General features: G+C 40.4%; 1 protein-coding gene across 1 annotated transcript in view; it reads left to right on the top strand.

Annotated features, from left to right (window-relative positions):
- Myo3a (myosin IIIA) overlaps positions 1-25,733 on the top strand; it is a 160,311-nt gene that overhangs the window by 112,713 nt on the left and 21,865 nt on the right. Inside the window, exons 19-28 of the mRNA XM_051150895.1 lie at positions 1,472-1,625; positions 3,459-3,547; positions 5,336-5,465; positions 7,136-7,215; positions 7,537-7,614; positions 10,476-10,681; positions 16,201-16,312; positions 18,718-18,880; positions 20,364-20,487; positions 24,640-25,540. Coding sequence (XP_051006852.1) covers positions 1,472-1,625; positions 3,459-3,547; positions 5,336-5,465; positions 7,136-7,215; positions 7,537-7,614; positions 10,476-10,681; positions 16,201-16,312; positions 18,718-18,880; positions 20,364-20,487; positions 24,640-25,540 — 2,037 coding nt within the window. The remainder of the gene's footprint in view (positions 1-1,471; positions 1,626-3,458; positions 3,548-5,335; positions 5,466-7,135; positions 7,216-7,536; positions 7,615-10,475; positions 10,682-16,200; positions 16,313-18,717; positions 18,881-20,363; positions 20,488-24,639; positions 25,541-25,733) is intronic.

Below are 25,733 nucleotides of genomic sequence, written 5' to 3'. Positions count from 1 at the left end.
GGCAGTAGTCCTGTCATGTCCAGACGACATTGTCCCCCTCCCATCTTCCCTGACCTCTGGCCCTTACAGTCTTCCCTGCCCCTCATCCACGATGGTCCTTGAGCCTTAGGGAGCACCACCCTGTTTTCTAAAGGGAATTTAGACTGTGAAAGCAGAGCAGAGGTGCATATTCTCACCACTTGAGCTGAGTGCAGCTCACAACTCTTTTCACCATCTTCTTTAAATGTGTTTTTGATGTGCTGGACAGAATCAAGAGCTGACAAGGGATGATGAGCTTTATGTTCTCACATGTGCTTAAAAACAGTTAGTTGTTCATTTTGCTATAGTCTCTCATATAAAGTACAATGTGTGTTATTTTACTATAAGTGCTTTATAAGCCCTGATTTAAAAAATAGTATATTTTTTTCTCTATGGTTTATCTGGAGTCCATAATAGCAAACGTCCATGGAAGGAAACCACTGTGTTCCAGATTGCTCTTATCTGCACTGTGTGACCTGCTGCAAAAGCATGCAGTGCGTTTTGACACCAACAATAGAAATGACAATTGCATCAGTTAAGAACTTAACCTCATGCACTTTCTATATAAAACGTATGAAATTCTTTTGAACTCTGCAGCTGCGATTTAAACCATTATATGCTGTCAGCATTATGTTTCTAACAGTAAAGTAATTCTAAGTTTATAGACTTCTCCCAAGGTCATCTTCAAAAATAAATGCTACAAAACTTCAAGAAACTTTTTTTTTTTTCATTTTTAATGCTGGGTAAACTGCCTTTGAGGGGATTCTGCCTCTTTGGGACGTAGATTATATATTTTTAAAAAAACATAGATGTTGGACTGAGACTGTTCCACCCACCACGCCATGCTTCTTATTTTGCACATCTTATTATACACTCACAAACAAATGATCAGTATGTCATATAGTTTTATCTTATGAGTTGGTTTAGTGGATGAGAAGGGAAATGCTTAGAGAGTCAGGAAATTCCAAAGGATTATGCAGCTGAGCCCAGATGTGGACCTAGGTGTCTTTGATTCTGAACCTATTGTCTGTTCCCATTGCTTACTGTTATCCATCCCCACTAGCAACGTCAGTATCTGATATCACAACGGAGCGTTCTGTGAGTGTTCCTGGGAGAGACAACGGGGAAAGCAGAAGCCTAAGGTCGGCTCCAGTCATGGTCTGTGAACCCTGGGACACGGCCACGCTGCTTTCCATTATCAACATAGTCCTCTGTAATTCTGAGAGACTGGCCATCTTCTTCCTAGTCTCCCGATTGTAATCGGTGCTGATTCTAATAGACTAGAAGTTCTGCAAAGGGAGAAACAAAATGATTCACCCTGTTCAAGGCAATGCCGCAGATAGCAATTTATTATAATATATGTAAAATAGGAATCTGGGTAATTGCTATCCACCTACACGTTATTGACAGTTTCAAGTGATTTTTTTTCTGTCTGAATCATAACGTATTACAGAATGAATACCTAAATGAGGATGTGGATGCTAGGGTTATTGAATATGAGGACAACCGGCCCCTCTTAGACATGTTTCTGCAGAAGCCAATGGGCTTACTGTCCCTGCTTGATGAGGAAAGCAGGTTTCCCAAGGCCACCGACCAGACTCTCATAGGTGAGTTCCTTTTATTTTTAATTATTCACTTTACATCCCAGGCATAGCCCCCTCCATCCTCTCCTCCAGATCCCACCCTCCCTCCCTCTTTCCCCCACCCTCGTCTCCCCTACTCCTCAGAGAAAGGGAGCACTGCCTACCCATCCACCCCAGCACATCAAGTCACATCAAGACTCAGCGCATCCTCTTCCCCTGTGGCCTGGAAAGGTAGCCCTACCAGGGGAAAGTGATCGAAGAGCAGGCAACAGAGTCCATGTCAGAGCCACACCCCCACGCCCATTACTAGGGGACATGCATGAAAACCAAGCTGCCCATTAGCTACGTCTGTGTAGGGGGCCTAGGTCCAATCCATGCATGATCCTCGGTTGGAGATTCAGTCTCCACAGGTCCCCTCCTGGGTCTTGGTTAGTTGGCTCTGTTGGTCTTCTTGTGGAGCTCCTGTCCCCTCTGAGACTTTCTAATCCACACACACACTCTTCTACAAGACTCCCTGAGCTCCACCCAATGTTGTGGCTGTGGTCTCTGCGTCTGTACCCGTCAGCTACTGGAGCCACTCAGAGAAAAGGTATTCAAGGCTCCTGTCTGCAAGCATAGCAGAGTGTGAGAATGTTGCTAATAGTGTCAGGGGTTGGCTGTGTCCCATGGGGTAGGTCTCAGGTTTGGCCAGGCATTGGTTGGACATTTCTTCAATCTCTCCTTTATTTTGGTCCCTGCACATCTTGTAGGCAGGGTAAGTTTTGGGTCGAAGTTTTTGTGGGTGTGTTGGTGTTCCCCTCCTTCCACTAAGAGTCACATCTAGTTAGAGGATGTCCTCTTCAGTCTTCATGACCCCCCTCCTACTAGGGGTCTCAGCCTGGCATGACTCTGTGGCTTCATGAAGGCACCAGGAAAGTTGCAATAATTTTTAATTGTTTTAAATTATTTGGGAGAAAACAGCTGTCACAAAGCCTGCAATATCTGGTTTTCAAGAAGAGTTTCTAGACCAGGAAGTGTTTATCATAGGGTAAAATTCTTATTAATGGATTAAAAAAAGATTAGAGGTTGGATGTCTTCTTCCTTTATGGTATAAATTCAAATATCAAATCTTGGATTATAAACCACCATGAAAATTATCGAACCTCAAGTTAGAAATTGGTGGGCAGAATAGAATGCTCTAAACAACAAAATAGGCAGCTCTAGAATGTGACAAGAAATAGCAAGCAAAATGAGAAAAATCTGCTATATGAAAAAAAACAATATTTTTACTTACTTGTGGGGGGAGAGGTGCTGTTGCTTACCTGTGCATTGCACACGCTGAGGCCAGAGTCAGCCACAGATGTCCTGTCCTACCACTGTCTATCTGATCTTTTTGAGGCAGGGTCTCTCACAGAACCTGATGCTCACTGTTTCAGCTACATTGGCTGACCAGCAAGCCTTTGGTTGCACCTGTCTCCACGTATGCACCCAGAGCTGGGATTACAGGCAGGCACCCTAGAAGCTTTTTTTTAAATAGTTACATCTGACATTTTATTTTTTATTAATTAAATGTTTTCTATTTTTTACATATACATTTATATTATTACATATATATACAATAAACTACCTATAGAACCTTTTACAGGAGCTCTAGGAAGCAGATCTCAGCCACTGAGACCTGCTCTAAACCAGGATGCAGTGGTAAATGTTTAATTGTGAATTTTGGGTGGTCATTAATATTCCAAATCTGCATGAAGTCACTATATTAAGATGTCTCTGTTCATTGTGCATTGTGTGGGAGAAAACTTACTTCTGACCATCAATTTTACTTGAGGATCTCCTGTCCGCATAATATTGGAGTTCAATTTTCTTCTACAGAAAAGTTTGAAGATAACCTGAAATCTCCATACTTCTGGAGACCCAAAAGAGTGGAGCTGAGTTTTGGCATTCATCATTATGCAGGAAAAGTAAGGACTCGTGGGAACTGTGACTTTCTCTCCATCGTTCTGTCAGTGGACTATAGGAAGAACTGACTCCACACTACTGGGGGATAGTTGTAATGTGGTGGCCATGTTGTGCTTCTATCTCATCCTAATTCTTCTGTCAGCCTATGTCTTCCTGATCATTTGTTCTGACAGAATTGACTAGCATGCAGTAGTTAAATGTATTTTACTCTTTTAAACAATAGTTCTGGGCCTTTTCCAGATCTGTCTCTTACCTTTTGTTCAAGAAGGAGGGGCAGTCACTCCTTCCCCCCCCCGTCACCCTCCCTCTATTTCTCTCAATTTCTTTCTCAGTCTCTATCCTTTTCTCTCCTCTCCCTCCCACTCTCCCTCTCTCTCTCGCTCTCTCCCTCTTCCTCCCTCCCCCCCTCTCCTTAGCCCCACACTTTCAGCCAATGCCTCTCCCTGCTCTAAATGAGAGAAGAAGAGAAACAGTCAGCTATGAGAGCTGCCCCAGGTGTGTGGAGCTAACTAATGGATGCTCTTGGATTTAAGAGAAGCGTTCATACATTGGTAGAAACAGCTGCACACTTGTCAAACCTCGGATATGTCTCCTTACACCCAGGTGACGCCTTCTCTTCCATAGAGAATAATGGGCCATCCCTCTCAGAACTGTGCCGTAATTGTTGAGGTACCAGGAAGATTAAAATGAAGAAAGCTTGTATAATATGAGAAATCATTGGAAAATAAACTCATTGAGAGGTCTTATATTTTTGTCCATTTGGCCACTTCCATGGGCCAGCGAATGTCCCAATGACCTTGAGGGGCTGGAGAGATGGCTCAGTGGTTAAGAGCTCTGGTTGCTCTTCCAGAGGTCCCTGGTTCAGTTCCCAGCAACCACATGGTAGCTCGCAACTGTCCATATCTTCAGGGGATCTAGTGCCTTCCTCTGAGTTTGGCAGGCACTGCATATACATGCTGCACAGACATGCTTACAGTCAAAACGCCCATACACATAAAATAAATAAGCTTCTTTTAATTATAAATAGTGCCAGAAATGGGGATGGAGAAATGGTTCAGAGGTTAAGAGCACTGTCTGTTCTTCCAAAGGTCCTGGTTTCAATTCCCAGCAACCACATGGTGGCTCACAACCATCTATAATGAGATCTGGTGCCCTCTTGTGGAGTGCAGGCACACATGTGGGCGAAATACTGTATAAATAATAAATAAGTAAATCTTTTTTTTTTTTTTTTTTTTTTTAACTGTCCAAAACATGCCGCTACAGCGTGCAGTCTCCAAGTTAGGTAAGACCTATCATGTTGAAGTCAGAGGAGCTGGACCAGTCCTCAGAGAAAGGGGATGGTTCTGCTATCCTTCTCATCCTCCTAAAGAAGAGAGGAAGGATAGCAGGCTACCAAGAAGAGACTTGATACCCTATGAGCATATACAGGGGGAGAAGGTCCCCCTCAGTCACAGCCATAGGGGAGGGGAGTAGGGGGAAAGCAGGAGGGAGGGAGAAATAGGAGGATACAAGGGATGCAATAACAATTGAGATGTAATATGAATAAATAAAATATTTTTTAAAAAAGAAAAAGAGGGTTGGAGAGATGGCTCAGCCATTAAAGGCTAGTCTCACAGCCATAAAAAAAAAAAAAAAGAAAAAGATAAGGAGCTTTTCTGACCAAATGGTAAGGCGTTGCGAGCAGAACCTTGTGTGTCTGATGTTCAGTGAGGATGAGGCTTTCATTAGGCATAGAGGATGACAGTGACGCCATGGATTATAATAATCGCCATCACACCGTGTATCCACAGGTCCTCTATAGTGCTAGTGGCTTCTTGGCTAAAAACAGAGACACTCTTCCAACTGATATTGTGCTGCTTTTGAGGTCGTCAGAAAACAGTGTAATTCGGCAACTTGTCAACCACCCTCTGACCAAAACAGGTAAGGCAGTTGACCTTTGGAAACATTTCTATCTCTGTCATTTATTTGTGACCATAGTTCTCAATTTTTCATGTTTGGTTATTTTTCAACTCACTAAATATTCACTTGTTCTTAATCTGAGAGAGTCATGAAAATGAATATAAAGAAGCAAGGCTTTTATTTTTAAAAAAAAAAAAAAAAAAAAAAAAAAAGTACTTTAAGATCCTTGCCCAAAAATATGGAAGAGTTTGCTCTCTTCAAAGAAAGCCTCTGTCTTCAGGAGTGGGCAACTGTAGATGGTCCCTGGTGCTCATGGGCTCTCAATTTATAAGTTCATGACATCCCACATCTTAATCCTCTCCTCCTTACACATCCTCACTTATTTATTGGGCAAAGATACATGATTTGAGTTCTTTATATTGTCGTATAAGATTGTTCTGTGAACTTTTGGTTGTATTATTGCTGTATAACTGAAATACTTAGCAATAAAATTCAATGTTTTCACATCTATACAGGCCCCATATATGCACTGACCTGACCAATAGTGAGCATGTTAATCACACACATGATTTCCCTCACTACCTCTAGGATCTCTCCTTCTCTCCCCATGATCTTCTCTGATTGTTCAAACACAGTTTGTTGAAAAAATTATTCTCCCTCTCTTGAATTTCTTTGACATCCTTAAACATATATGTAAAAGTTTGGTTCTGGACTCTTTGCATGTCATGCACATGGGCACATTTTATTTACATGCTTTAAAGTAAGCCCCTTTTATGTATTCATACTAGAGACTGTGTCCCAATACCAGCCCAACAAGGACAGTAGCTGTGATTCAAGGCCAAGTCTTTCTGGCTTTTACAACCTTAACTGTTTCACTGCTTTGAATTGACCAAAATACACATTTGAATGTTAAGACTGAAAATTCAAATTGATGTCACTCACAGCTGATTTGCTAAAAGCACTTTCTGTGACTTTAGGGTTCACTGTGAAGCCTATCTTGAGTTAAAGAAAAACTCAGAAAGTACTCAAGAAACGCAAACGCAAAGTGAGTTGCTCCTTCATAATCCACCCATATCTTCTCATAGCTGAGAGGAAATCTGTCAGTCACATCTACCTTTTCCATTTGGTTTTCTTTTCTTTCTTTCTTTTTTTTTTTTTTTTTTTCCTGATGTTAGGGGTTTCAGTAGCTGAGCGTGGTGCTACATGTCTGTGCTCCTGGAAGTCAGGAGGCTAAGGCAGAAGTGTTGTCATGAGTGTTAGGTCAACCTGGACTGTATAGCAACATCCTCTCAAAGGAGATGAAGAAGAAAAGGAAGAGACACAGGAAGAGGATGGAGAAGAGGAGGAAGAGACAAAAACAAAAACAGAAAATGATTTATTATAGCTGGCCAGTGGTGGCACATGCCTTTAATCCTAGCACTGAAGAGGCAAAGGCAGGTGGATCTCTGAGTTGGAGGCCAGCCTGTTCTACAGAGAGAGTTCCAGACAGCCATGGATACACAGAGGAAACTCATTTTTGAAAAACCAAAAATTATTATTATTATTCACATAATATTCTTTATCCTTGTTTGAATAAATAAGTAACCAAGCTTCTGAAGTTAATATGCTCAGAATACTTTAAAATAAATGGGAATATTGTCCAACCACTAAGGTTCCTAAGAGATTAATTAATTTTATCTATATTCCCATAGGTAATCTGCCACTTTCTAAAACTAAAAATATTATAAACTATCAGATGAGGAATTCACAAAAATCCGCAAACCTGACCAAGGTAAGAATATGTACACTATGATTGCTTAACTGACAGCAGTGAAAACATCATGCCTTTCTGGTACATTTGTAACTCTTTTTAATCTTTAAATTTTATACTATTGCCAAATTAAAGTGTACATCTGGCCAGGGTCAGAAACATTAACACTCTGCACAAGATCAGTCAACATACCAGTGCAACTGATACAACAGTCCCTGACGTATGAATGGTGATAGCATTTGTGGCTTTGCGCATTTAAACACCTAGCTAAAGATAAACTAATGGAAAATGCTGCGTACAAAAATACAAAGATGTAGCTCACTATCTTCTTGGTCTCCCTAGGGTGAAGCTAGAGATGCCACACGCCACGCCTGTGAAACCACCAACATGAAAACACAAACGGTCGCATCATATTTTAGAGTAAGATGCTAAACAATGACATGTTGTATTTAAGGATACTGTTCATTCTAAATGAGTTAGATACAAAAAGTGGTAACTGGCAAAAAAAAAAAAAAAAAAAAGCAGTGCTTATTATACCCATTAACTACATTGGATACAAGATATGTTAGTACATAGTTTTATTTGTAGGATGGTTTATTTTGATATTTCACCTGTGAAATAGGGTACCCCATGAAAATTGAAATGGAATTCTAAATCTCAATAAATTATTTAAAAAAGAAAAAAGAAAAGATAATAAAAAGAAAACAAAAATAAAAAACAAACAAATAAATAAGCAAAACAAAAAAGAAATGGAATTCTATAGCTTCATTAAAATTTTTCCATATAAACTGGACATGGTGGCATTTGCCTTCAATCCCAGCACTCATTAGACAGAGGCTGGCAGATCTCTGTTAGGTTCAAAGCTAGCCTGGTTTACATAGCTAGTTCCAGGACAATCTGTCTCAAAAAAAAAAAAAAAAAAAAAGACAGAACAAAAGCAAAATGGGCATAGTGGCACACACCTTTAATCCCAACACTCTGAAGGAAGCAGAGTCAGGCAAAGCTCTGTAAGTTTGAAGGCAGCCTGGTCTAGAGAGCAAGTGTGAGTTCCAGGATAGCCAGAGTTACATGTGAGACCCTGTCTTGAAAAATACAAAGATAAATAGATGAATGGATGGATGGATGGATGGATGGATGGATGGATGCATAGATAGATAGATAGATAATGTTTGTACAACCAAATGCACTCTTAGTAGAATGAAAAAACACAGAAGAATATTTCCCTGCACATACATAAGCTGATACCATCAGCAGGAGGAAAGAGCCCATTATAGGACTAGGCAAGGAAGCTATCACCAGGCATGATAGCACACCAGGGCACAGTGACCTTTCTTTGGACCATATGGGAGAAGGAAAAGTAAGGAAGCACTTTTCTCCCTGTGTCTTGATGAACCTGAGATAGCTATTCTTAGGATAGTTCCAGTTTTCCCTTGTCCCTTCTGAACCACTCGTCCATGATGATGGAGAAAACACCACTTCAACTTGGAAATCATTAATAGTATTATTTAATATGAAAGACAGATGCAATCAGATGAAACTTATTATTGGTGTTCAGTGAATTTACACATTTCTCTAATGAAGTCCTGAGCCACTTTTTAAACTTTCTGAATAGTTGTGTATATGTGAATATGTATATTCTCACAGCCCTAAGTTCATAGGAGACACTGTATCAAACCCTACTTGAATATTGCCTGGTACACTTACATGCATATGGCCTGTGTCCACTGCAGGGAAGCCTCTTTCTATCATCAAGGCGGCACCTGTCAATCACTAAACATACTTACAACCAGATTAGTTTGTGTTTTAAGTTAGCGTGCTACTGCTGTTAGCATCAAACACTGTGTTAAACCACATCAGACCATGAAATAGTTGTAACTTCAGGTTGCAATAAAACTTGACGGTGCAGTATGTAACATGCTCTTGAGCTATTTTTAATTCTGCTGACAAGAATGGAGGGAGGGTGACTCTGCCTTACTCCTAAGAAGACCCAAGTGCCAAAAATGCCCAGAAAGCTAGCAGGCACTGTCACCTTTGGCTCCCTGTGCCGGGCAGATGTTTTCATGACTAAAGGAGTGATGACTCACAGATACTGTAATGAAAGGGTGCAGGGTGGCAGATGCAGCTGTTTAGGAAGATGAAATCTGAGCTGGTCCCCAGGAAGAAAGCATACAGGTGCGGCAGACTTGTCAGTTGTCTAATTCAGCATGTGGCTTGCAGTGGCCCCGAGACTCTGGATATTTGCATTTCTAATGGTAAAAAAATCTCAGTTCTTCACCCTCTGTCTGTTCACTGCCTTGCCAGGAAGTTCTGATCCTGGTCTTGGAGATAACTATTTTGCTGAGGTTCCACTTTTAATGAACTCTGTTAATCCTAATAGGTTATTCTTAGTTGACTGATAATTAGCTACTATTTTAATAAACCATTGGCACAGAATACAGTTTTAATATCTCAGTTAGTAAAAATATTCTCCTTGAATCGATGAGATGGTAACTTTAGCGGAGTAAAATAGCGAAGTGCATATCATTTCGATTATTTTTGTATGTCCTACATATGAAACTAACTTCTCTGCCCTAATTTTAAACTAAACGAGTCTACAGAGATTAAAGAGTTTGCTTCTTATATTTTCTACAAAGACAGAGTAGGGCAAGGAAATTAGTATATAAAGTAAATTAACCAAATTGTGTCTCAATATTATAATTTGGTATGTTTGCTTGATAATGAATATGTATGTTGAGAGAGGGAGGGAGGAAGGGAGAGAGAGAGAGAAAATATGTAAAAAAAAAAAAATAATTTATCACTGGAGCTGTTTAGAAAGCAATATACATCTTGTTCCTGCGGGGTGAACCAGAAGGTCTAGAGTACAGTTGTGTGGGTGAAGTGTGGATTGGGATTGAACCTCTATGCCTGTAAGTGCTACCTAAATAATTGTTGTGTGAATGATACCTGTAAAATAAAAAATATTCGCGATAGAATCTCTGGAAAAAAATTAATTTATCACTTAGTTAATTCTGCCTTAAGAGTTTCTAGGAAAACTTTTCATAGGCAACTCCCTAGCTATTGCCTCTACATTTTTATCACTGAATCTGTAATTTGGATGAATTGCTTTTCATTATTATCAGATCTCTTTCCACTTACTGTGATTAGCCATTTGTAACATTAATTTTTAAAACCTGACCCTTGTGATAAAAAATGAAGACTTTCAAACTCATGCTTTTTTTTTTTTTTTTGACTCATGTTTTTTAATGTCATACCATGAAATTGATTCTTCTTGTATATTATAGTATTCCTTGATGGATTTGTTATCTAAAATGGTGGTGGGCCAACCTCATTTTGTCCGTTGTATCAAGCCAAATAATGAGCGACAGGCAAGAAAATACGACAAAGAGAAAGTTCTGCTGCAGCTGCGCTGCACAGGGATTTTGGAAACAGCAAGAATTCGAAGGCTTGGTTACTCACACCGGATACTGTTTGCTAACTTTATAAAGAGGTATGTGGGTTCCTCAAGTTTCCATTGTGCAGTTTCTACTTCTTGGAGTCTTCAGGAGAACTACAGAACACAAAACAGTGCATAGTCTGGGAGGTCAAGGGTGGAAGCATTTTACTAACGTAACGAGAAGAGGCTGTAGCCATTATTAGCTGAGTCTGGGAAACTGCTGTGCTCTGGGAAGTCTCTGCAATGGGAGAAGGTGCATGTGGAAAGCTGGAAGGTCAAGGGTCTATGATCCTGTACTGAAGAGCTGGGAGGTCTGAGTTTTCAGCCCAGTGCTAGCTACCACTTGCTACGTGGCCATGGAACTACACCAACAATTCTCAAGTGGGAGAGATGGTACCCCTCAAAGGATGCTTAGCAATAGCTGGAGACATTTGGGGATGCCATGCCATAGAGGAGGGTGCTCTTACCTCTGGTAGATGCTGCGAATCATCTTACCTACAGCACAGAGGGCAGCTCCCACAACAAAGCTCTTCAGACCCAAATCCCAGCAGTTCTGGGTTAAGAAACCCTGGCCTATGCATAGCACTTTCCTCACCTTCTAAGTCGGCTATGATCATCTGATAGGATGGGTTATAGTGATCAAATTGAATAATGTCATTTCTATGGAGACTTGGCAGATATAGGAAGTCAATACGTTAATATTTTCTAATTTAAGAAAGAATCCATTAAGTACAAAGAGTTCTTAACATTTAGAACCATTGTTAAATTAATTCTTATGTAGTAAATGTATTTTAAGTAAGTAATACATTAGTGGTGGTGCCAAGGTTCGATATTTAAATATTTAATATTTTAATGCCCATGTTTTGGAAAACTGGCAATCTTGTCATTTCTAGTAGTCATTATATTTAAAGAAATTTCAAGTTTTAGACAATCTGCAATTTTCAGGAATTTTTAATGTTTAAAGCAATGCATGCAGAGAACCTATATCCCCTGTTCAGATCTAGCCAATGGACAGCGCCTTCTCCGTGATTGCAGGGGAGCAGAGACTGCCTCTGACATGAACTCTGGTACCCCCAATTTGATCGCCTTCCTTTGGTAGGCACACAGAGGAAGAGGATACAGGCTGTCTGGATGAGGATTAGATAGGCCGTGGTCATACGGTGGGAAAGGAGGGCCCCCTATCAGAGGTCAGGGGGGAGGGAGGGTATAGGGCCGAAGAGGGAGGGAGGGTGGGAATGAGAAGATACAAGCACAAGGGGATAACAATCAGGAGGTGATATTAATAAATTATAATAATTACTTAACTTTTTAAAAGAGCAAAAAATAAAATGAAATAAAAATGAGATAAAATAAAATTTAAAACCCTGCCACGACATAAAAACTCCTAAAAAAAAAGAATTCTTCAGTCTTCTTTTTCAAAGTATATAAAAGATTATTAAGAACAAAACAAGGCATTTTTTTCTGATTGTTCAACAAATTCTGATTATATGTCTCCACCAAAGGAAGAGGAGGAGGAAGAGGAGGAGGAGGAGGGAGTTGCAGCATGCTTCTTTCCCCTGGCCTGTGTAACTGATAAAGGGGACATTTGCCTGGGCTCAGGGATTCAGTGGTTTTGCTCCATGGTCAGCTGGAGCTTTTAGACCTATGACAAGGTAGAAACTTCATGGGAGAAAAGTATGATGGAAGAAATCTGCTGTCCTTGTGGCAGCCAGGAAGTAGAGGGAGACTGAGAGAAAGAGGATGGGAGAAAGGGACACGAATGATACACCCTTCAGGTGCAGGTGCCTTCATGCCTCTGTGCCTTTAAGTAGCTACTGCCTCCAATGAGATCCCAGCTCCCAACAGCCCACCAGCTACCCTACTAGAAGGTAATGTCCTTGTGCTCTGCAGAGCTCTAGGCAGCACCACACTAGCACAGAACCAGCCTGCAACACCTGTGCCGTCGTGGGCTACTTCCTGCTCAACCGGTAACAGTGTCTAAGGTCTATAGTCAATGTAATGAGAGTTCTTTCTGATGACTCTCTTGTTTTTCAGCAATTCATCATAGCTTTTTTTTTTTTCTTTAAATATCCAAAAAGGAAAGTAAAGGTAGAGGTTTTTTTAGAATGCCCTGAAATCAAGAACACTCTACTGTACTTTTTCATGATATATATAAAAATTACATCAATGTTCTGGAGTTTATACTAGAGAGTTTTAAAGACATTTATGGCCAACTTTATAGGTTTAAAATTTAGAATTGAAAAATAGAATGAAATTGACTTTACTTTCTGTAGCTCAGCCCCAAATTTGTAAACAAGTGAAAACCCTTAAAGTATTGAGATTTTTATTTGGCCAGTAGATAATTCCTCAGTTCTATCTATGAAAGTAGAGCCAGCCATGGTGGCATACCCCTGTAATCCCAGCACTCAGAGAGGCAGAAGCAGGCAGATCTCTGTGAGTTCGAGGCCAGCCTGGTCTACAAAGTAAATCCAAGACAGACAGCCAAAGTTGCACAGAAAAACCCTATCTGGAAAACATCACACACACACACACACACACACACACACACACACACACACACACACACACACACAAGAAGAGAAAGAAAGAACATAATCTAAAAATATCAGATGTAAAGAAGTTTTGAGGATAAAGTTAAATTTTAATTTATTATCATGTAGTTTATGTGTCATGAGGAGAGAAGATGTTCTTAAGTGTTAATGTAGACATTGTTGCAAGAATCTCTCTGGAGCAAGCACCCTGACACCAATGACAGTGGAAGAGAGGAGACATGTTTACCAGTAGACCAAATCCAGGAACTATAGCTCCCAAAAACTTCAGTCTAAGTCCAGTTTGCATTTTATATTATAAAACCACAAAGTGGGTCAAGCAATCAAATGGGACTTTTCCCAGAAGTGAAATGTATATGGCAGATAGCTTGGGGTCTTTGTTTTCTTAAAGGTATAAGATTCTGTGGTCAGGTTGCTAAGGGGAACAGACTGTTGTTTCAGCCATTTCTCCTGGTCATTTTGTCCCCGGTAGCAACTGGAATCACGCTTGACAATAGGCAGCACAAGAAATACTTCAAATAAATCACTAAATTAGACTCTAATAATTGGCTTTTCCCACCTAGTCCACTGAAATATTACTAATACACTATATGTATACCTAGCCACTGTGCTAGGAGCTGTGGAGACACAATTTTAAAACTGGCTTATCCTCAGTAATTGACGATCCAGTTAGGATTATCAGAGCCAAAAACATGGGATGTTAACAAGCAAAGCAAAGTAGAAAATGACAAGTTGAAGAGACTGGCGCGCACAGTTAAGAGTCTACAGAGGGAAAGGATGTTACATTAAAATGTCAAGATTGGGACCCACAGGCCAGATCCTGGCAGGGCATGCAGTCAGTAGGGGAAACAGGAAGTGAGGGTTTATACAGGAAGTGAGCTGTAATGGCTCTCCAGGGCCATGTATTCAAACAAAACCGCTTACCTCAGGGACCAGGGAGTGAAAAAGAGATGGAAAGGAAGATATTGGGGTCCCAATAAAACTGGTGTGCCAAAAAACTAAGAGAACTTGGATTAAGTTGGACTGGATGAGTATGCATTAGTGAAGTGACTAAGGAGGAAGTGAGACAACCAGTTGGGCTAAATATATGAGCTGTATGCTTTCAAATGTCCATGGTTTTATAATATAGACATGCCACAAGGAAAACTCAATCCAGTCTGATGCTTTGGTTGCAGGAAATTTGTTTACTTAGAAATTAAGAAGTGAGAGTTAGCTGAGCAGTGGTGATGCAAAACTTTGACCCCAGAACTCAGGAGGCAGAGGCAGGTGGATCTCTGTGAGTTCAAGGCCAGCCTGGTCTACAATGTGAGTTTCAGGAACAGCCAGGCTACACAGACACACCCCATCCCAAAGGACAAAAAAAAGTAAGATTTAATTCTCACTTATGTTTCAAAGCCCCATGAGGCTATAGAATAGTAAATTGCTACATGATAAATATGAAAAAAAAGAGGTAAAATTCTATGGATAACAGAAAGTTCTAGAAATAAAGGCTAAACCTTTTTCTCTGTCACTGTTTTGAGAACTGCCACCCAAATTGGCATAGATTGTTCAGAAAGCAGAACAGTTATTAAAGATCCCCTGAAATTCAAAATAGCCCTCTTGGATGTGCCCTGCCTTGGCATTGAGTAACCCTCCTCCTTGGGTGGAAAATTCTCCAGACCTTTTCCTTAGCGACTACAGATAAACTTTTCTGCTTTGTGACAAGAGAGCATCCCTAAGGGAAGGTGCCCAGTATAATCTCACTTTGCACAAGACCCTAGGTGTGTTAGCTTTCCACTAGTCACAATGAAGAGCCTGAGGTAGCCAAGTGATAAAGATATGATCTGGGCTTCCAGTCATTGGTTGGCTCCATGACTTTAGGCCTATGGTGGCACATCACACTCTCATGTTGGAACAAAATCAGTTGCCTTATGGGAGCCAGAGAGCAAAAAGGAAAGGACACGGAGGGGGATGGGGTCCCCATAACCTCTTTAAGGGTACATCCCCAGTAACCTGAAGAGCTCCCGCTGGATGACACCTCTTAGGATTCCCACAGTTTTCCAAAAACTGCCCCACACAACAGGTCTTTAATACATGGGCCATCAGAGACATGTCAGCTCTAAACCGTAGCACAGATGTTTTTTGTTTTTTCCAAATAAACCCTATCCTAAGATCCAGAGAAATCAGCTCCATTTCACACTGATATCTTTGCACAGACATTTGACATGCAACCCCCTGAGCAGAATTCACTGATGGCAGGAGAGTATAGTAGGTTTCTAGTTGGCTTTCTGTTGCTGTGATAACACTGCCAAAAGCCAGCCTGGGGAAGAAAGGGTTAATTTCAGCCTACAGGTTACAGTCAATCATTGAAGAAAGCCAAGGCAAGAGCTCAAGGCAAGAGCCTGAAGGAAGAACTTGACGTGTTCCCAGATTCGCGTTCAACTAGCTTTCTTATGCTGCTCAGGCCCACTCGCTTAGGGATGAGACCAGTGACAGCGGCCTTCTTACATCTGTTAGCAATCAAGAAAATGCCCCACAGGCACGTCCAGATGCAAACCTGATGCCTACAGTTCTTCAACTGAGGCTCTCTCTTCTCAGGCGTGTCAGGTTGACAGCCCAGTCACACAGGAGTACTCCTGCTTGAAAGTCAGACGCAGCCTTGAGCCCCAATTCTGTCTTTTAGTAAGCATTCAACCTCAAAATGACCTAAGTTCTACAGGCTGTCAATTTGATTTTCTAGTAATCTGTACACACAGGTCAGAAGCATCCTATTTTCATGTGCTTGTGAGTATTAAAAGATTTCCTGCATATGAAGTCTATGACTAGACCCAGATGAGGGACAACCGCAGGAGTGAAACTACAGATGGTTCTAGGTTTGTATCTGTCTGGAGTTGTTTTGCTCTGTGGTCATTGGGGGATATTTAAGAAAGCCAAGCATTAAATCAGTAGTCTTATCTCTCCAACAAGACAAAGCTACTAGGAGGCTACCACTGTTGAGATGTTGGACCACTGTATGAACCAACCAGCCATTTTTATCATTTTCAGGTATTATGTTCTCTGCTACAAGTCGAGTGAAGAGCCCGCAGTGAGCCCAGACACCTGCGCTACCATTTTGGAAAAGGCTGGTCTTGATAATTGGGCTCTTGGAAAAACAAAAGTAATGTTTTCATGTAATTTTGATGGGGAAATGACTGAATTTGCAGGAGTTATAACATTTTACTGTGGTTGAAACTATTATGAATTTTTTGAGATTATGTGAAACTTGTAATTCATAAAGCCGTCCTTAGTAAAGATAAAATACGTTTGATCTTTATAAAGCTCAGGCCCATCTGCCTAGGAATGACACTGCCCACAGTGGGCTAGGCCTTCTTGTATCAGTTAGAAATCAAAATGATGCCCCATAGACATGCCCATAGGCAAACCTAATGCACACATTATGAGAAATTTTATTTCAAAGGTTTATTCAAATGAAAAAAACCTAATGACTCTGGCATTAAATATACTTACCTTCAAATTATATTGAAAACAAACCGATGTGTTTTTCTTTGAGAGGATCAGGGTCTGACTGTGAATCCCTCACTGGCCTGGAACTAACTTTATAGTCCAGGCTGGCCTGGAACTCGCAGAGACACACCTACTTCTGCCTCCATTGCTGAGGTTAAAGGCATGCACTGCCATGCCCAGTCATTGTTTTATCTATTTTATCACTTCCAAGCAGCCAGCAAGCTAGTATAAAGATCAGAATGGGATTCCTGCTTCTATCTTCTTTTTTTTTTTAATTACTTGGTTTCTATTATAAATTTTAAATTTACCTGACACAAAATGTTTAACATCATCATGTGTTTGAGTACGGTGCATATATAATTAACTTTTGGAGCCTGGGGATTTTATTTAACCCCTTAGACCACAAAATGTTAAAAGGAAAATCATCTTGAATATGGAAGCCAAACAGGCAGCTGTTTGGAAAAAAGGATACATTGGTCCTGGCATGTGTCCTAAGAGCATCTTAAGGTGGGGCAAGTGCCAGTACACTCTAAATGAGTCTTGGAATTTTATCAGATAGTCCCCAAGACAGGATAGGGGAAAGAACAAAGTTAAAAGAAATACAGACTGACAATTCAAGAGTAAGTATTGTCAGCTACCCCATCAGGACTAAAACAAACACCCTCATTTGCAAAGAAATCTGAGTATTGTGCCCTGGACATAGGAAGAAAGAGAATTCCATGATGTTCAGAGGATGCAGTATCTGTGTAACAATTTGAAGGGTTTTTCTGGTCATATGCCTTACACTCAGTAATACTTTGATATTTCATAAGGAGAATTCAAGGTACTCAGAGGATATATATTTTTTATTCAGACCATTTTCTATAAAATGCTCACAAAGATTAACTCTGTCAGGCTAAAACCTCATCATGTATGGTCAGAAATGCATGTGTAAGTTCAAATGGAGTTTTAACTTATGAAGGGGCCCTTCGCCTGCTAGTTCTGCATGATATTTAAGTAGCATTTTAAAGCTATTTGTATTTTTCCACTTCACCTTTCCAACTCATTAACATGGATAAAAGTGTTTAATATAAGAACATTTCTGATGCTATGCAAAAAATGATGACCTTTTTAAACACATTGAATTTTAAATGAATTGTCAACAACAGAATGAACTAAATATATTAACATCCAGAGTCCTGTAGAAATTAAAGTTGAATTCAATCAAACTCCATAATGTCCAACTGTTTGCTTGTGGTGCCTGGCCCCCACGTTCAATGGCATGCTGGGAGAGTTTCACACTCAAGGTTACCGTATCTTATGACTCAGCTGTAATATTTGACTTAAGTTATTCTCTTGATGGGCACAATGAATTCCTTAAGGTGATCTCTCTTGAAGAATTTATCCATTAAAAGAAAGAAAGGCATTCCCTTAAGGGATAAGGTGGAGCTAAAAATCTTAGATGTGCATAATGCTTTTAGTCTTGAGGCTCCTCCATTAACCAAGTTCAAGTTAGCTTTAGAAAGGTCTGAAGTCAGCTCATGTTTAGTCTGTCAAGAATGTTGTTGATTCTTCTGGGATCCTCTCTCTGCCTTAGTTTCCCCACTGACAATGCCTTGATAGTCCCCTACTACATCCAGCTGTGTATGCCCAGCAGATAAGGAAAAACACTAAATTTTTAAGAATCATTTGATGAATTGACTGCCCTTTAATTTACAGATAGATTTGTATGAATTTTAACTCTAGGAAACAGCATCATCTTTAGAACGTTTTAAGCATAAAAATGAGTGTAACCCAAAATATATGATGCTCTAAATATTGCTAGAAAGAGCCCAGAATCCTCCATGCTTATCATCAGATTCCAAGAACCCCAGAGTTGCTGGGTCTACCTTCTGCTGCTTCTTCAAAGTTTTCTTTAAGCATCAAAATCTAAGCATCAGCCAAGCTTCCACAAGCAGCAAATATGTCTTCCACAACCTGAAGAGGTTCAATGTGCAAATTGTCCTTCGCACGTAATACACGGCCACTGTACATTCCATGCGCCACAATCTTACTGTACTTTATTTTATTTCTCCTAAGGTGTTCCTTAAATATTACCACGTGGAACAGTTGAACCTTATGCGAAAGGAAGCCATTGACAAGCTCGTTTTGATCCAAGCCTGTGTCCGAGCATTCTTGGGTTCAAGAAGATACCAAAAGCTACAGCAGAAGAGGAAAGACAGTGCTGTGGTAATACAGTCAGGTAATTGCCACGATGGCCCTGTAGTGCAAAGAACATAATCTGGTATTTATGAATGGTCGTCAGTCCAATCTTCTAGTTCTCCTCATCGCAGACCTCCAATTTGCAGGTCACTTTTGTGTTTACCCCCATGCTGCTCTAAAGTAGGCTGTTACAATGATTGACACTTTTAATATTTGAATAAATGTTTTTGTTTTAAATTAAATAATCTCAGGTTTTGAGTTTCCTGTCAAGGATTAACGAAGCGTAGTTGTCCGATCCTGCTTGATGTGGCAAACAATTAGATTAATTGTGGGTCTCAAGAATCGCATTACAATACAATAACTCATTAGGCAATGAGATTTTTCCTACTCTCATCCCAAAGGTTACAATTGTCATAATTTTTTTTTGACAATTTAATTACATTTTATTTTGTTAAAGGGCATCCATTTCTCTGTATTAACTCATGAAAGTGATATATAGGACCATGTTTAACAAATTTTTATTAAAATAGATTGATAGACTTTGGATTTCACTATTGTTGCCTTTAAAATTATATGTAAATTTAAATCATGGCTAGGATGACTTGTCATAGTGTTTCTCAAAAAAAATTGCCATATGAAAAAATGTAATTTACTTTCACTTTGACATTTTACTTCTGATCTATTTTGCTACATTTTAGGTGCTAGCCTAGGCTCACCAGGTTGGTTTTTTAGCTCACTGACAGACACAGACACATTCTGAAGAACACTCACATGGTGCACATGATAGACAACTGTAAACAACCCATGTTCTGCTCCCAGTTCCATCCATCTTTAATGGGCCACCATTTCAGTTTTGGGGAATTTCAAACTGTTAATTTCTCCCCAAGACCTCAGAGTGCTTTGGGATCTCATCCTCAACTCTGAAATGCATACATACAGCTCTGGCTAAAAAGATTTTCATGACTCATTTGTCAGTTCAACATATATCCTGATACGAAGTGAGACGGATTTAGTCCTCTGCTCATTCTGAGTTGTTGGAATCATCTACTGTTGTGAAGAAATGTGCCCGAGTTTTGCTTTGAGAAGCTCTCCTGACAGGGGACTATTACTGGACATATAGCTACTCCATATTACCTTTCTAAAATGAAGTAGAACTTTGAAAACTGAATTCTAAACTATGTCTCCCAGGATAACTGGTGAAAATGTCCAAACTATACACACAGATAAGTAGGGACTTCTCCATGAAGAGCTGAACATAGCAAAACGGAGATCATTTCCAGCAAAGGAGCACGCTGCCATCCGTGCTCTCAGTATCTGCCACTGCAGTTCCACGGAGATTTCATTGCTATCGATTATATCGGAAGCAGCCTTGTTAATGAACCCCATTTAAAAAAAATGACCCACTTCACTTCTGTACTTTCATTTTCCTCTGTGACAATGACGGTCAGAATTACTAGCTTGCGTTCACTTAATATTCTTTTATTCCTTGTGACAACCACTACTTTGTTGCTTATGTGCTTCAGCTGCGAGAAGACATCTCATGAGAAAACAAGGAAAAGAGACTGCTAGTGGGGAAAACCCAGCAGCAACTAACATCCAGACTAATGACCAGGAATTCGACTACAAGAAAAACTTTGAAACAAAAAGGTACAATGATGTTTTTTCGGGCACCATTTTGTCAACAAGGTGTTCAAAGCCAAGATCACAGAATGATGTTGCCAGTCTTTGCTGCTCCTGTCTGGGCTCCTAATACTGACGTATCAAATCCCAGCAAAACACACAGCCATGGGCATCTTACACTCATGATCACACTGATTCGCAGAAGGCTCCCCACCCCCTTGGCTTCTAGGGAACAGCTCTATGCAGTTCAACTTTCAGGTGTGGATGCCCCTTGACAATAATCTCTTGGTATCCACAATAACATCTCCATCCCTATCTAAATGTCCCTGAGCTCTCCCATTTATTCCTGTGGCATAACAGCCAATACACTACCAGTTCAAAGTCATAATCACTGGCAGCCTCTTCCTCCTCCCCTGGGCCTCTCTCTGCATGTGTCAAAATGCCTATTGGCAAATCTGTAAGAATTCATTCATTCGGCAAACTTTATGTTGGTAGTAGGGATGCAGAGATGAAAGAAACAAAGTCCTTGTCCTCAAATGACTCATAGTATCATGAAAACAAACATGACCAATAAATCGCTAGTAAGGTTGGCTGGCCCTTAATAATACATATATATATGGAAGGCCATGGTGAAGCACTTACCTGGTGTAACTAAAGCCCTGAGTTCAGTCCTCAGTGTTAGACAAAAAGGAAAATGTCATTTAGCTATGCAAAAAGCATGGAGGGGCAAAGTATGGAGAATTCTGTCTTGATTGCTATAGATGAATGAAGGTAAAATAGCTTTGGTCCAGATGATAAAATGAATGAACGAGTGAATGGTTCTCTAGAGACATGAAGATCACTCTACACTTAGCCCCATCTCCTTTGTCTTTAACACCAGAATTAGCCAGGTAAGCAAATAAGGTTGAAGTACAGTCAGGATGTAATGTGAATAAATAATAATAAATAAATAAACAATTTTTTTAAAAAAAATTTAAAGATGGAAAACAGATGATGTCCTTCCTCTCCAGTCAACAACATGTGTTACTCTCACACCCAACACGCAAACCAACAGTGGTCTCATGGACACTGGTTACTCTCCCCATATCGTCCAGGCAAACTTCATTTCCTTACTTAGCAAACAAACAACACTATTGATTTGAAATGCGGAGGCATTTTATATTCTCAGGTTCTTGTGTGTATGCTCGGAGACCTGTGTGTGTGTGTCCTTTGATGTTGCCTGTAATGGTTCAGATGATGTGTTAACTGCCCTACAAACTCCAGAGAGACCCCATGTCTGCCTCAGGAGCAGGGCCCATATGACAGGAGTCAGAAGCATGTAAACTGATGGCACACAGGAAAAAGAGGGACTAACTTTACTACTTTTAGAAATAATTACTGTTGGTAGATATTACATGTATTGAGGAAATCTGCAGTTCAGTTGTACACCAATTGGCTTCCACCTTTCTTCTGAAGACACCGTGGATTTGTTTTCAGTTTACAGAAAATGGTAATGTTTTAAATATATTCTTCTCTCATATGTTACAGCCTAAACAGTTTCCCTTTCCTCCTCCCCCTTAGTCCCTCTCCCCCCACCTCCTCCCACCTCCACTCCTTCTCTATTTCTCTTCAGAAATAGGCCTCCTATGGATATCAACTAAACATGGCATATCAAGTTGCAGTAAGACTAGGCACCTTCCCTCACATTAAGGCTGGATGAGGCAAACCAGTATGAGGGAAATAATGTCCCAAAAGTAGGCGAGAGAGTCAGAGACAGCCCCTGCTCCCACTGTTAGGAGCCCCACAAGAAGACCAAGCTACACAACTCTAGCGTATATGCAGAGGGCCTAGGTCAGTCCTATGCAGGTTCCCTGACTGTCAGTTCAGTCTCTGTGAGCCCCTATGAGCCCAGGTTAGTTGATTCTGTGGGGTTTCTATGGTCCTTCTGATTCTTACACTCTCCTCTCCCACCTCCCAAAGGATTCCCTGAGCCCTGCCTAATGTCTAGCTGTGGGTCTCTGCATCTATTTCCATCAGTTGCTAGATGAAGCCTCTCTGATGACAATTATGCTAGGCTCCTGCCTAGGAGAATAACAGAATATTATTAGGAATTATTTCATTGACTATTTTTGCCTGTCCTGTTTGGTTCTATCAAGTCTCTGAGCTATCCATCCTCTGGTTCCTGGTCCTCTAGGTAGTGTCAGAGGTGGGCTCCTCTCATGGCATGAGTCTCAAGCTAGACTAGTCATTGGCTGGCCACTCCCACGGTTTCTGCATCACTCTTACCCCAGCACATCTTGTAGGCAGGACAAATTGTAGGTGGAAGGTTTGGGGGCAGGGTTGGTGTCCCAATGCCTCATTGGAAGTCTTGACTGTTCAGGCTCCATATTCCCCCATTGCTATGGGTCTTAGCTAGGGTCACCCTCATAGATTCCTGGGAGCTAACATTGCCCTGGGTGTCTAGCTCATCCTGAGATGCCTCCAATTCCAGTTGTCTCTCCTAGTACTCTCTGCCCCCATCCTCACCCAACCTGATGCCTCCTGTAGTAGTTCCCCTGCAGTATCTATTCTTTCCCTCTTCCCAAGGAGATCCATGCATCCCCTTGGACCCTCCTTGTTACTTAGCTTCTCTGAGTTTGTGGATTATAGTATGATTATCCTTTCATTTATAGCTGATATCCACTGATAGATAAGTATATACCATGTTTGTCTTTCTGGATCTGGGATACCTTACTCAGGATGATTTTTTTTTTTCAGGTTCCATCCATTTGCCTGAAAATTTCATGGTGTTATTCTTTTTTTTTTTTTTTTTAATAGTTAAGTAATACTCCATTGTGTGAATGTACTACATTTTCTTTATCCATTCTTTGGTTGAGGGACATCCTGGTTGTTTCCATTTTCTGGCTATTATGAATAAAGCTGCTATAATTAGAAATTTACTGTCTCCAAGTTCCTCTTTAGGGTGCACAAGTATTAATAAGAAACTGTCCCCACATAATCTAGGATGAAATATTTGATGTTGGACAGCTTGATCATACAATCAGACATTAAAAACATACAAGGATATTGAATATTTTCATCATGAAAATGGATATGTGTTTGAAGAAATAAGTAGGATTAATCTGATTGGATGTTATGTAAATATGTAAAACTTCACATAGTACCCTGTTAATATAGTTAATAACTATAGTTATGTGTTATTATGAATCATATAAAGATTAGATAGATTAGGTAGGCAGAAAGATGATAGATAGATAGATATAGATAGATAGATAGATAGATAGATAGATAGATAGATGATAGAAATGAAGAAGCAAAGTGCTTGCCATACAAGCATAAAAAAACTGAGTTCAAATCTCCAGCACACACATAAAAATCATGAATGGACCAAGGACACTGATTTAACTTTATCTTTGCAAGACACTTCCTGTGAGCAATAAGATTGGTGCTTCTTAAAGTTCAGTCCATGAACCTGGTGAACACACTGATTGATTACTGGCTCCAAAGCCAGGTGTATTTCCTACAACTTACCATTGTATACTTTTTGTTCTAAAGGTTATATTTTGAAAGGATTAAATTCCTAGAGTTTGGCATTTTTCCATTTTTTGAGAACTTCATAGATGTATACAATGCATTTTGATCCTGTCAATCCCCTGTTCATCTCCTATACCTCCCAGATGACCTCACCTCCTATCATATCCGTCACAGCTTCCTGTCCTCTATTCATAGACCACTGACTCCAGGCTATTCTGTCCTTACATGCATACATGCTGGGCTATCCAGTGGAGCATGGGCAACCTAACAGGGGCACTTGCCTGAGGAAAACTCACTCTCTTCATCCCAAAGCCCCTAAGCCAGGAGTGTGGCTTCCTGAGCCCCTCCTCACCTACACTGAAGTTTTGACTGTCTTGACGGTGCGTAGAATTTTGGTGCCTCATCAAATAGATATACAGTTCTTCCCATGCTAGCCTGTTTCTCACTCCAAGTTGAAACTGGTTTTCTTATTCAAATAGCCACCCCATTTATCAGTACAGGAAATGCTTTGTGAAGTACTTTATTAATGACACGTAACTCGTCTTTATTGTGAGTTTTCTTTGCTTCTTTTGCCTCTCTTACAATACAGCATTGCACACACCTACTAACAAAAGTAATATGCTCTAGTTTAACGTCATCTTATGTCCAGATCCATGTTTTGTGCAGGGAATCTTTTGTGAAGAAACAGACAGAAAATGCAGTGTCCGCTAATGAATCCAACATTTCAACTCCAAACAACAATGGGGGCCCAGCTTCTAGAAAGACATCTGCCTTCAGAGCTGGGGGGAAAGCCAACAATATCGAGAGTAACAACAGAAGACCTCAGACTCAGAAGAAAATAAGCAATGTGTGTGGGGAAGAGCACAATCAAGAACTCTACATTGTGGGGGACCCTTGGGTGGAAGTAAGCCCCAGGAAGACGTATGGGCAAGACCTGGAAGAAAGCAGAAAGATGAGGAAAGAGGAGAAAGGGGAGAAAGAGGATGCTGTGATCCAGAGTTATTGTCGGTGGTACACAGAGGGGAGAAACTTTGAAAACTCAAAAGCAACACATCTAGAAGGGAGGGAGACATGGGATAAGCCAAGCTGCCCAGGACTGTGGTTAACTGAGGAGATTTATCTGAGAAAAACTATGGATCCTAGCCTTAGCCAAAAGTCAGTCTATCAGAATGCAGACGGCAAAGAAAAAGAAAAGAAGACATCTGTGGTTACCCAGAATGCACCGCTGAGCAACCTAGAGAGAGACTATCACCTGCAAGGGTTCCTCGGAGAAAAAGACACTGGACCAGTGGATGTGTCCCAGGAGGAAGACAAGGCTGCTACATTCATTCAGAGCAAATACCAGGGTTCCAAGCAAAAGCAACAGTTGGGAAAGGACAGGATGTCACCTTCCTTTAAGAATCAAAAGATCCTTTCGTCACCCACAGAAGTAGCAAGAAACATTCACAATATTTATTCCTGTCCTCCAGAGCATGAGGGGACCCACCACGTGAAGGTGCTAAATGACAGAGACTCAAAAACGGCTTCAAAAAAAGAAGCAAGTGATTTGGCCATGTTTTCAAGACAGGTACGTAAATAAACTTACTTACTGATAAGAATGTCTAAGAACTATGCAATAACTGATTCAATATATAATAAATAACTGGGGAATCATTTTTCCTGTGTTTATGTGACATTTTAAATAAAACATATTGATGGCTGTACTATTTAAGTAGCCATGTTCTTTTATGCCTGTACACTGTGATAAGAATCAAGAATAA

Source organism: Acomys russatus, chromosome 9 (assembly GCF_903995435.1).
Source record: "Acomys russatus chromosome 9, mAcoRus1.1, whole genome shotgun sequence".
NCBI lineage: Eukaryota > Metazoa > Chordata > Mammalia > Rodentia > Muridae > Acomys > Acomys russatus.
The sequence above is the reverse complement of the archived record's forward strand: the minus strand, read 5'-3'. Positions and strand labels throughout refer to the sequence as shown.